Genomic DNA, 13,293 nt, shown 5'->3' on the forward strand with positions numbered 1-13,293 from the left:
TGAGCTGGCTTAAGGAGGACCATGTTTTTTTTACTGGTATCCTGCACTCGTAGTAGATGAAAATTACTGGCTGCAATTTAACAAATCAAGAGGTACATGAAGGGAAACCCTGTTCATGGTCATCCACGGGAAGCTCATGTCACGCTCTTAAAGTTCTTTTAACACTGCAACACTGAAAGCTAATACAGCATTAACCAAAAAACTGCCAAGGCTACAAAAAAAATTTACTACAGTTCTATATAGAGGAAGGTAGACAACCAGGGTATGGTACAAGAAATAGAAGACGACTTAGTCACACGCCCTACCACTCCCACATGGCCACCTTTGGGGCTGAGTAAATTCAGATTCTCCTAGAACAAAAGCCCCAAAGACATTCCATTTTGTATCTTTTGAACCCTCCTTTCTAGGCCCACCCAGAAGCATACATGCTGCGACCCACGCAGCCTGGGGCTCTCCCTGGGGCTGTGGATGGAGGCCCAGTGAGCAAACATAGGGACAAACACTGCTGGAGACCACACACCCCTGCAAGTTTCCCCAAAAATACGTTGCAAGCACAACCTCCAAACAGGGCCCACAACCCTTGCTTTCCTGTGGCCCTGAGAGATAAACGAGGCCTGCGGGAGAGGGCTCCAGGAGGGCCTGAGAAATAAAGAGGAGGCCTGCGAGAGAAGGCTCCAGGAGGGCCGGGAGAGGCCAGTGTGTACGGGGTCTCAAGGCTGGGTACCAAGCACGAAGCATGTTTATGGAAGCCAAAAAAGGAAGCTGACTGCTGTTGGCCTTGACTGTACCAGAGTCAAAAGCTAAAGGTCTAAGACACTTAAAAGAGCTGACATCCTGAGGGCTCAAGAGTAAAAAATACTAACACAGAAGTCAATGGAAAAAGGAAGAAGTGACCTAATTACCTGCTTGAAAATTCAAAAAAGAACCTAAATAACGACATCAGTAAGGCCGCCGGTTACAGACTTTCTAGGCCGGGGGCTGTGGGCCGGCATCAGGACCGCCCCGAGGTCTGAGGAGGGGGCGGGCGTCCCATGAGCTCAGAGCCCGGCCCCTCCCCGGGTCCCTGCCCTGCCTGTGGGACCGGCTCCCGCGGCAAGCCCGAGGCTGGGCGCCACGCGCCACGCTCCTGTCTGGAGCGAGACTGTCTGGGTACGTATGCCCCCGTGGATGGTGCGTACCCCACACGGACGTTTCTCACCGTGGGTCAGCTGAACTGCTCCAAGTTTCTAAAACATCCTATTGTGTTTCTGAGCGTGTGTTAAATTGGGTTTTGAAAACAATGCCTGGACTGTGCAGACTGCTGATAACACAGAATCAGTGTGGCACACGTCCCAGTGAGCAGGGAACGAGATGGCCCCAGGCAGAGACAAGCCCACCAGCAGTGACGAGACAGCAAAGCAGTATGCTTCTGTGTTTCCTCTTCTTAAAGATGAACATTTTCAAGCAAAAGTCAACTTCTCCCAGAAATATTACATACCTAAAATATTAAGAATAGCTCTCCAAAACCAAACAAAAGCAATCTGCCATAGGAAAGCAGTAGGAGACATCACAATAACCACTATAATTTTTCAAGAAAACCACCAAGAGCTGACCAGGTCTGGCTGTTCCTAAGAGCACCCTCACCCTTCAGGCCACCCTGACTCATGTGCCCAGACCCATGGACAGCGATCTGGTGGCTACACCCCACGTGGGGAGGGCATGAGTCTAACTCAGAAGGATATAAGAGGTGACAGAGTCCATCCCAGCCGTGTCTGATGCAGGAAGCTGCCGCCACCACGTCTCACAGGCTGTCTGCTACACAGCTGTAAACCCGGGAGCTGGTGGACCAGCTAACCATCTGAAGACAGGGCCACTGACAGTTCCAGAAGACCCTCCAGCAGAGCAGGCCTCGGCGCTGGTGCCCTGGCCCCCCACTCCTTCATCTGCTTTCTGCTCCTTCTGTCTGCAGTCCCCTGCGCCCGGCACGGCCACTCACCTACTGCAGGGCTGGCATGCTGCGAGGGACAGCACGATGCCACCTCCTTCCTGACACGTCATGGCCCCGGCCAGAGCCGGCGGCCTCCTCCTCTGGGTCTGGAAGTGCTCCTTTCAGAGCCTCCGTCACCACAGACGGTGCCACAAGCACACACTCTACCTCTGATGTGCAAGCGCCATGCCACTCCTGCCAGGACCACCCGTCTTGACGAGCACAGCTCGGCAGTAGGCCTGGAAACCGGGAAGAGTGAGGCCTCTAGAGCAGCTCCTTCTTAACACCGTTCTGGGTCTCCTGAATTTCTACACGCATTTCAGGATCAGCCTGTCTGTTTCTGCAAAAGCAGGCACCTGCGGCTTTGACAGGGACTGCATGAAGCCTGTGGGTCACACTGGGGAACACCAAGTCTTCTGACCCATGAACACGAGGGTCCTCTCACGCGTCCAGGCCTTCTCAGACTCACACGCGTTTCCACTGGACTCTGCACTCCCTTCACCATGTCTGAGCGTCTGCAGACCTCACTCCTTGTTTACTTCTGCCACGTATTAAAAGACTAGCACTCTTTACTTGCATTTCTTTTTGCCATAAAAATGCTTTTGAGTATTTCTGGTGTTAATACGAATAGCAATAAATACAATCATGCCCCAGTAAAATGAGTTTCTCAACTCCTACACCCTAAGTGAGAGCAAATGCGGCTGACCTTGAGATCGCAGGTGGTGTTGAGCAGCAGGTTGGAAGGTTTGAGGTCACGGTGCAGCACGTTGGCTGAATGAATATACTTTAACCCTCTGAGGATCTGGTAAAGAAAATAGCAGATATGGTCGTTGCTGAGGTGTTGCGTCTTCAAGAGCTTGTAGAGATCTGTTTCCATGAGGTCCTGTACTATATACCTGTTTGTAAACGTTAAGGCACCAAAAGAGCTGGTTACACTCAGCAAAGCACTGAAGACAAAAGGAACGCCAACAACCAGGAGGGGCACGAGAAGCTGATGGAAGGCTGGTGCCCCTCAGCGGAGCGGGCCTGAAGCTGTGGCCTCCTCCTCAGCTCCTGTGAGACGGCAGGTCACACACCCGCCTGGCGCGCACGCTGACGCCCCAGCGGAGACCTGGCTCACACAGGACATGGGCATGAGTCCTGCTCCCTGAGTGGCCTACCACCAACAGGAGCCTCTGGCATCTCTGAGGAGCAGACTGCATCGGGCACTTTCTCCTCTGGCCCAGCATCAACTCCTAATTTCATTAGTCTTTGATCTGCCTTCCTGTCCCCCTCCTTTCCCCACAAAAACCAACCACAAAACTTTTGGTAACACGGGCTGAGAACCCATTCGCTACTAAATTCAGCCCTCAGTCTACCTGTCTGGCTCTGCAGTTCAGGCTGAGACTCAATGAATCAGACAGGCGAAGCGGGCTATGAAGGGGCCCGCGGGCTGCGCCCTCCGGCTGTCCGGACTACCCGCCTCCCTCAGCGTCTAGAATCTCAGGAGCAGCTGACTTCGTTCCCAAGGAAAATAAACCATAGAAGCTGCCCACGTCTAACCTCACCACAGCGTGCTTTCATTAGTGTTCGGGGTTTTTCAAAACTCATGTCTCTGCACATATTATTCACCTCCTACAGATTCACACTAGCGGGGACACAGTTTGGGATGTGAAGGAAACACGACTGGAAAACGTGTCATCTGAGAGCAGGACAGCAGGCAGCAGGGGAGGTGCTGCACTGAGAGATCAGCAGAGGTCAGAGCAGGGCTGGCGACAGCGGAGGCCCCGGAGACCGGCCTCCCAGGGGCGTGGTGCCCGACGGCAAGGGCGGGGCGGGGCGGGGCGAGGGGCACCGAGGCAGGGGCAGGGCGGGCCCCTCGGCACAGCCGCGCTTCCAGTCCTGGGGCCTAGTCCCGAGTTCTAAACCGGCCACCGTAACCTCGCAGTCACCACACTGCCTTGGAGCTCAGCTGGCCCTGAAGATCAGAAGGGCTAGCCGCTCAGTTTTAAAGATGAGATAACTGGACCCAGATGTAAAATGCTGCTCAGATCAGGACAGTCTGGACCTGAGCAGTGCCGTGCAGGGCCCCCTCTTCCACAGTCCATGGCTCTTTCCTTTTCACCATCATAACCAACCATACCTTAAGTGGGAAAAACATGACTGGAAAAGGTGTTGATCAGAATTTTCCACAACTGCACTTACTGAAAGGAAATCTTTACTGAAACTGACAGAGAAAAACTGGATTTGCCAAAGATACTGAGAATAGCTGCCGACAACTGGAAAGTTGGAGAAAAACCGTCAATGATGCAAGTGACCCAGTGACTGGCGAGCAGAGCACAGCGTCCCCGTCCCCACAAGCAGGGCGCGCCCAGGTGCAGGACTCCAGCAGGTGGCGGAGCAGCTGCCTGGAAAGGATACACATCTTTCATCTGCTCGATGGTGGGTGCTCGAATAATGTCATTGATTCCGATGATGTTCTCATGTCTGAAGCGCAGTAAGATCTTTATCTCTCTCAGCGTTCTCTGGCAGTACGTCTGGTGCTCAAAAGGGCTGATTTTCTTGATGGCGACTCGGACTTTGTTGACATTGTCATAAGCAGAGCTAAAAAAAGAAAGGGGGGTGAGGGGAGACAGCATTAACAACAGGCCCCAGGACACTCTGGCAGCAAGCGTGAGGCGGTGGAGCAGGAAAGCGCCGTCACCCCGGGCAGAGGCCTGCTCCGTGCGCAGGAAGGCAGTGTGCTGCCCACAGAGAGGCCCTCTCGGGGGCAAGCGCGCGCGAGGCCTCGGGACGAGCAGAGGGCCCGGCCTGCCAACCGTGCAGGCGCCAAGGTCCACGACCCAGGAGCACGGGCGTGTGGCACAGGCACGCCTGACCCCGCCGTTCCTAACAGCAACTGCATCTGGGGAGAGCCACCATGTCTGCCTCCGAAACAGCTTCCCACAGTTGCACCAGACTCCATGACTCAGCAGAAACGCTCCAATGACCCTCACCCACGTCTTCATCCCAAGCAAAATGGACCCAAGAGGGCAACACGGACACACTGCAGAGCACAGGGGACTGCGGTCACGCTCTTGCAGTAGCGTGTACTGGAGTATAATCTGAAAAAACACCGAGTCACCCTCCTGTACACCCCAAACTGCAACTGTACTTCAGTGGGGGGCGGGGGCAGGAGGGTGCGGTGACTGGGAACCACAACAGTGTCTTACTTGCAAAATGACACAGTTTCCTTCTCCCCACGCCCAGGAAACCTGGTCAAGACGCTTGGCTGTGCTGAGCTTAGTCGTGTCTGACTCTCTGCGACCCCATGGACTGTAGCCCGCCAGGGTCCGCTGTCCATGGGACTTTCCAGGGAGGAAGACTGGAGTGGGTCGCCATGCCCTCCTCCAGGGGATCTTCCTGACCCAGGGGTCAAACCCAGATCTCCCATGTCACAGACAGATTCCATACCGTTTGGGTCAACTTATAACAAAACCTAAAAAGTATTGTTCAAAAAATACTCTCACACACACACACAAAGAGGCAAAAAGAGAAAAAGAAAAACACCTCTCACAGTCTTAACATGGGGCCCAGTTCTTGCCAAGGTGTCCTGAAGGTCTGGCTCGACAGAACCCCACGCAGCAGCAGTAATGAACACGCCACCAAGCCCCTCGCGGCACGCGTTTCACACTGTTTTGATTGAAGAACCATGTGAGACTTTTCAAAATATATTTCAGAAATTATTAAGTGGGAAAAAAATTACAGGAGAAATCCTAGAAAACTGCATGCAGGCATATCCTTTAAAGAAGAAAGCACAATTATTTTGGAATTCCTCACCAATACAAAAATATTTGAGAAATAAAGAGTACTTCTTAGAAAGAGGTGCAAAAATACCTTTAACCTCATGCCCACTTGAGAGAACAGTCTCTAAAATTGGAACTAGGTAACGGAGAAGGCAATGGCACCCCACTCCAGTATTCTTGCCTGGAAAATCTCATGGACAGAGGAGCCTGGTGGGCTGCAGTCCAAGGGGTAACGCGACTGAGCGACTTCACTTTCACTTTTCACTTTCATGCATTGGAGAAGGAAATGGCAACCCACTCCAGTGTTCTTGCCTGGAGAATCCCAGGGACGGGGGAGCCTGGTGGGCTGCTGTCTATGGGGTCGCACAGAGTCCGACACAACTGAAGCGACTTAGCAGCAGCAGCATACTACTTAAAACAGACACCCCCCCTCCTCCGCCCCCAAATAAAGGAGGACGCTTTTCTCCAGCATTCGTTACACTAACGGGACAAGCAAAGATCACAGCTATTCCTGTGCCCCGAGGAGCTCAAGCCCCTGCGAGCACCCAGTCATCTTACAGGAACTCGTCCTCAAGCCTCAGATGAATTCTCTCCTGAGATCCAAAGCGGTGGGGAGGGGGAGGTCACGGCCAGAGGTGAGCACACTCAATTCTTAAAACGGTAGATTCCTACTGCTAAGTCGCTTCAGTTGTGTCCGACTCTGTGCGACCCCATAGATGGCAGCCCACCATGCTCCCCTGTCCCCGGGATTCTCCAGGCAAGAACACTGGAGTGGGTTGCCATTGCCTCCTCCAATGCATCAAAGTGAAAAGTGAAAGTGAAGTCGCTCAGTCACGCCCCACTCTTAGCGACCCCATGGACTGCAGCCCACCAGGCTCCCCCGTCCATGGGATTTTCCAGGCAAGAGTACTGGAGAAGGTTGCCATTGCCTTCTCCGAAAAAGGAAACTACTGGTAATATAATGCAGATGAAGCACAAAATAATTATGTTGAGTGAAGCCAGACCAAAAGAAAAATGCCCCCCTCACATAAAATACAACCTCGTCTGAGGACAGAATGCGGGGCTGCTGGAGGAGGAGGGATGACACAATGGACATGGAAGCCAGGTAACTCTCAGAGGTCATCAATATTCATTATCAAAATGTCCTGATAGCTTAAAGAGTGTATAGTATGTCAAAAATTAAAGTGTACACTTTTAAACTATACACTGACATACTGAGTACCAATGACTTCTTAAAGAAACTAATTTAAAAAAAGTGCCAGGGGTCCTCGAATGCATGATCAGTTCCAGGGCCAGAGTACAATTCCAGAACTGTATCTGGCAGTAAATGCAGAAGCAGAAGCCCACAGGACTCTGGAGGAGATTATTTAACAGGCGGGAGGAACGGGAAGCAGCGTGAGCCGCGGACGCACGAGTCACGCCGCAGCAGCCTCACCTCCTGCTGTGACAGGGTCACCACAACGGGGACCCAGAGCGCGGCGGGGCCCAGCCACACTTGCCAAGCGCTCCCCACTTCCGAGACTCCGTGTCAGAACCGGGGGCAGAACCAAACGGTGGTCCTCCTCTTGAGACGGTGGCAGTTCAGGGACGGAAGGAGACAGGGACAGACAGCACGCACGGCCTCCACCACAGTGCGGCACTCCTTAAACCCGAGAGGGAGCTGAGCAGATTAGGTCCAAAATGAGAGTATTAAAGACAGAGCTAAAAATGAGGCCTGAAGAAACCATATTCTGAAGGATGAGCAGGCATTCAAAGGGGAGCAAGGGCCCAGAGAAGGCAAGAGACACCACATGGAGGGGAAACAAGCAGGCTGCCTGTGGGAAGGCCGGCCCTCACCCCCTCCCTGGCCCCTCTGCCGGCGGTGCGCACAAGGTCCAGGGAACACGCCACCAGGAACCCCCAGAACCCCCCAGGGTCCCCTGAAGCAGCGAGCGGACGCCCTCTGGGGCGTTCACAAGGGCGGGCCGCAGCAGCAGCTCAGGGCAGGGGGTGGGTGCACAGCACTGGCTGGGAGAGAAGAGGGCTCTGCTGGGGGCCCGTTCTCAGGGACTGATAACACCCAACTCGGAAAAGGCCACGAGTCTACAATTTGAATCTGATCTTCTAGGTCTTCCTGAGAGTCTATCTGTCTCAGGAAGAAGGGAGAGTACATTTCATGTTTCTTGCGTGCTAAGTCGTGTCCGACTCTTTGCGACCCTGTGGACCAAAGCCCGCCAGGCTTCTCCAGGCAAGAATACTGGAATGGGCTGCCATGCTCCATTTGTTTTCTTGACCCAGGCCTTGCTTGGAAAGAAAACAAGAAAATGGGTGGGGGAGACAGTGGTCTTGTACTTTCTGGCGTAAAGGTCTGAGGAGGCCTGCAGGGGATTCAGATGGAGGAAAGAGAGGCTCTGCTCACAGCAGCAGTGAGGAGGTGGAGGCTGGGAGTAAGATACGGGAGCGTTTAACAAGCCACTGAGGGGAGCACTACTGAAGAGAAGCGAGGTCTGAGGACAGCGCTCAAGAGCAGACAGAGGAGCAGGAACTGGCCAGACCATGAGGAAGCACCTGTAATCACCAGGAGAGAGTGCCATTTCAGAAGCCAGGAGTCCCAAACAGAAGTGCGTGAGAAAGACAAGAACTGGAAGCCATCTGCCGAATCTGCCATCAGTGGATGGGTGGGCCCTGGGTGGTGGCTGGTGAACGGGAGTGGGGACGGCGTGCAAACACGCAGGTGACTATCTTTAAAGAAGGTGAGGAGGAGAAGAGTGGCCGGCAAATCCAAGGCAACAACCAGAAGGCTCAAACTGTCAGGAAGCAGTGGAGGGGTCAGAGGCTGGGAGACCAGGCAGGGTGGAGAGGAGGCTCCCCGAACTAGGCAGGGGTGAGGAGGCAGCGTGCATTCAGGCAAAGCTGCAGGGCCCTCCCTGCAGGGACCTGGGGCTACAGAGCGGGGTACGTGTGTGACTTCCACCGCAGGAAGTCACAGGGATTTTAAGGGAGGCAACATTGGTGTCTGCTGTGAAGCTCCCTCAGGAGGCGGACTGCTGAAAGAACAGAATGTGTGGGCAGTGCAGCGGGCAGGAGCCCTCTCTGCCAACCTGGACCGCGATGAGGCCACCGCTCTGCAGAAAGCAGTGCCTATGCCACCAACCTCACGTCTCCTAGCTTGGTGGAGAGAGTCAGCCGCACCTGACTCTGAGGCCCTGTGGCTGTGGCCTGCCAGGCTCCTCTGTCCACGGGATTCTCCAGGGAGAACCTGGGTGGCCACTGCCTCCTCCAGGGGATCTTCCCGACCCAGGGATCTAACCGGGGGCTCCTCCACTCAGGTGGGCCTGTACTCTGAGTCCCTGGGAAGCCCTAGCTTGGTTCTGGTTCAAGTGCTCTCCACTTAAGCAGAGCCAGCTCCTCCAGGGCAGAAGCACACACCCTGCATTGCTCATGCCGTCTTCCGGGGAGCCATAACCAAATTCTCGGGGAGAAACCAGCAGGGGAGGAGCAGAGACAGAGCTCCCCAACGCGAGAACCTGGAGCATATGTCCACATCCTCTCCCGCCCCCTCACCTGCGGGTGGGCAGGCTGCACCTAGTGACTTGCTCCAAAGCACAGATGGTGGCACGGGAGGGGCAGTCGCTCTGCAGCGGGGCAGCCTGGCAGATGCCACCCGCACCGAGCAGTCAGTTACCACCACCACTGACACCCCGTGGATGCCTCTGGTAGGATGAGAAAGGCGGCTCATCTTTGTGGTGCTCTTTCCCAAGCCTGTCACCCCAGTCTAACAGTGAGAAGAACGTCCGCAAACCCAACGTGAGGGCTAGTCCACAAAATGACTTGAAGAGTTCTCCCAAGTCATGGGGAAAAAAAAAAAAAAAACGAAAATAATCACAGAGACACGAGGCAGACACACAACCAAATGCATGTCGTATCCTGGACTGCATCTTGGAACAGAACAAGGAAATCAGTGGAAGAGTAAACTCCAAATAAAACCCAGAATTCCATCATACCAACGTTGGCTTTGATAAGCATATTACAGTCATATACGATGTTGACATGAGGGGAGACAGAAACTGGGTGGGGCTTTCGGGAGTCCCCAGCACCATCTGCGACTTTTCTGTAAATCTAAAATTATTCCAACATAAAAGTTTGTCTGAAGAAGGTCTTCTGCTTAATAATACTTCCAAAATTGATGAAATAATTTGCATATGGAAAATATGGACTTAATTTAATAAGCAGAAGGAAACAGTCATTTCACAGTTAGCTACTTTAACCTCCCATAAAAGAGAATGCCCAATGGAACAAAAATATTCCTAAAAAGGTAACTGAAAATTTTACTTAATTGAACTTTAAGTTATATTCTACTTCAATCACTGGACAAACATTTACTAAATACCCCAAGTAGCCTAATTATTCATGCAGGTTGAAATAACAGAACATCATCCCTCCTGCCTTCCTCCCTTTGAGCGTCCTTAAGAATAGGGATGACATTTGAAGATATTTACTGCAAAACTGCCTAAAAGACCAAAACGTATAGGCCAACATAAGGTTTGATACATTGTGGAATATTAACAGGCCCCTGGGCAGGCATTAAACTAAGTGTGAAGACTGTACTAACTAAAAGAGAGATTCAAAACAAAACCACAGACTGCAGCTGAAAAATACTTATCTAGAAAAGCCAATCTGCAAAACAAGATGGGCTGATGGAGCCGTAAGTGACTTAAGACGTAATTTAAATTGTGTTTTGTCTTACTATCTCTGTTCTACTGGGAGGAAAAGCACAACCAGTGTGGTGCAGGTTATGTGAGATAAGGCAGCTTGAAGGGAGAGACCTGAGCTTAGTGAAATGAGTTTCTAACGTTCTACACACCGTCACAGGGTTCGCTTCTAGCCACGATGAAAGAACAGAGGCTCATCTACTCTCTTAATTAAAAGGGAAAAAAGGGTTTATGGAACAACGGTCTTCAGACACCCGACAGCAGGCAGCACAGGGCAGCGAGGCGAGCGCTGTGACGGCCGCTCTTTACAGCCCGGAGCGTCCAGCCCGCAAGGCAGCGAAGCGCAGCTTCCTCAAGAGGAAACAGAATTCGAGATCTGGAGCGCCCACGTCGGCCAGAATTTGTGAAGCAGCGCACAGGAGAGGAGAACGTCGGAAGGCTGAGGAGGCCCCTGAGCGTCCGGCTCGGGACCGATCAGAGCTCACGCACGCTCCAATTCCAAGGCCAGGGAAGGAGCCACCAGAGAGGAGCAAATGGACTAAGCCGTGTGGAACGAGTGGGAACAGCTCCTGTCCGACCGCAGCACAGCAAGCCCAGTCCTCACAGAGGCGGTGACTCAGTCCAGGGGCTAAATGAGCCTTTGACTGAGGGCTATTCTGGACCTGCCGTTAAAGACACTGAGAAGAGAGCTCTGGAAGGAACAAACTGTTCAAGGAACTTAACTGCATCCCAGGGAAAAAACTCCCAAATATTCAAAGGAATACCAAAAAAAAAAAAAAAAAAATCTAGCACTCAGTGTAAAATCCACAATGTCACGCACCCAGTCAACATTACTAAAGACCAAACCACGGGACTTCCCTGGTGTCCTGTGGTTAGGAATCCACCTTCCAAGGCAAGGCACGTGTGTGCGATCCCTGGTCCGGGAACTAAGATCCCACATGCCGGGGGCAACTGAGTCCATCCACTTCAACAAAGGCCCAGCACAGCCTACAACTGCCCCCAAACCCAAACCAATGAAAAAAGAAACCAGGAAATATATTCAGTATCTTGTAATAACCTATAATAGAAAAGAATTTGAAAATACATATATTGAATATACTGAATCACTTCACTGTACATCTGAAATATTACAAATCAATAAAAACAAAAAAGCAAGAAAATACCATAATGAAGAGAAAAGCAAAAAAAAAAAAAAAAAAAAAAAGACCCAGAAAATAGAGATGATAGAATTAGTAGACAAGAATACTCCATACACTCATGAAGGAGGGCATGATATTAAGGAGAAAAGTGGAAGGTATAAGAAATACTCAAAATGAACTTGTAGAGACGCAAAAAACACAATGCTTGAAGTCAGCAACAGAGCACATCCTGAAGACAAAGCTGGTGGCCTGGAGGCCAGGAGCGGGCACCAGCCAGAACGCCACGCGACGGGGGAGGTCTGGGCGCGGGGGAGCGCAACTTCAGGGAGCTGTGGGACAAGGCCAAGGAGCTTAACATATACTTAACTGGAACCTAACAACTTCACAGGTACAAAATCCGAGGGAAAGTAAGTATTTCTAGAAATGCGTTAAATGCCAAGGAAAGACACATACAGAGGCTCTTGCTACACTGGTTTCCAACTTAGCAGCAGGCACCACTTAGCTGCGACTGTCCTACTCAGGGGCAAAACGTCTTCTGATGCCCACGCACTAGCTGAGAGATGCTGCAGTAAGATGCTTCTGGTATCAAGCGCTGAGATTATAGAATTATTTCTGGATTCCCACTTGGACATATAAGGATAATCTGATATATTCTGGATTCTGAGTCATTTCAGATCTCCTGTGTTTGCCAGCTAGGACTGACAGCAGCAGTCTTGCTTGGGGAAAAAGTATGTGAAGGAAAAAACAGCCTGCTTCAAATTGCTCCATGAAAACTGTACCCTCATTCTTCAAACATAAGAACAAAATAAACATAATGCTTTAAAAAAGCATTATTTCAAAATTTCAGTATTTCTCTCTTGTGGAGGCAAAGAAGGCAACCCCCTCCAGTACTCTTGCCTGGAAAATCCCATGGACGGAGGAGCCTGGTGGGCTGCAGTCCATGGGGTTGCTGACGGTTGGACACGACTGCGAGACTTCACTTTCACTTTTCACTTTCACGCATTGGAGAAGGAAATGGCAACCCAGTCCAGTGTTCTTGCCTGGAGAATCCCGGGGACAGGGGAGCCTGGTGGGCTGCCGTCTGTGGGGTTGTACAGAGTCGGACACGACTGAAGCGCCTTAGCAGCAGCAGCTCTTGGGGTGGAGTTCCTCTCACTGCTAGTGTTCCTTTGATCACGTCTCATGACACGGATCTCCCTGAACTTTCCTGCCTTTTCCAGGTACATCTGGGTCTGTCTGGGGCCCTGAGGCAGAGCGCTCAGCACAGTCACTGCTCTCCTGGAAGTACCCACACCAGCTCCACTTTCAACGTGGACACTGCCTTCTCACGCGCACTCTAGGGCTGCAGCCGTGAGGAGCTGCCCACAGGGCTGGCTTGCCAGCTCTCCACACTCCAGAGCCTCCTCCTCTCAAGGTCATACCTACTACAGGGCAAAAGGGGCTCAGCGAACGCTCTTCCACGTTGAGGCAGTGGCCTTTAAAATAGACACCTGACGACAGGCTGGAGTAGCCAGGGGAGGGGTAGCTGACAAGGCAAGTCTTGTACTGAGCAGGGATGGGGTAGACCAGTGAGTCAGCAAACCCCAAAGATCGCCACAGGGGGCTGGACCACACCACACCAGGAACTCCACCATTTCAGATGGGCAGAAGGTAAGGACAGATTCTCAGTGTGACAACACACACATAGAGAAATGCCTGACGAGTCACACTGCTGCTGCTGCTGCTGAGTCGCT

The 13,293-nt window shown here is 52.1% G+C and overlaps 1 protein-coding gene across 2 annotated transcripts in view; it reads right to left on the bottom strand.

Annotated features, from left to right (window-relative positions):
* MAPK1 (mitogen-activated protein kinase 1) overlaps positions 1-13,293 on the bottom strand; it is a 56,372-nt gene that overhangs the window by 17,162 nt on the left and 25,917 nt on the right. For both annotated transcript variants that reach the window (XM_025267233.2, XM_044930612.1), the window contains exons 2-3: positions 4,367-4,549; positions 2,673-2,862 (exon numbers count right to left, since the gene is read on the bottom strand). In XM_025267233.2, the coding sequence (XP_025123018.1) occupies positions 2,673-2,862; positions 4,367-4,549 (373 nt within the window). The remainder of the gene's footprint in view (positions 1-2,672; positions 2,863-4,366; positions 4,550-13,293) is intronic.

Source organism: Bubalus bubalis, chromosome 17, assembly GCF_019923935.1.
Source record: "Bubalus bubalis isolate 160015118507 breed Murrah chromosome 17, NDDB_SH_1, whole genome shotgun sequence".
Lineage (NCBI taxonomy): Eukaryota > Metazoa > Chordata > Mammalia > Artiodactyla > Bovidae > Bubalus > Bubalus bubalis.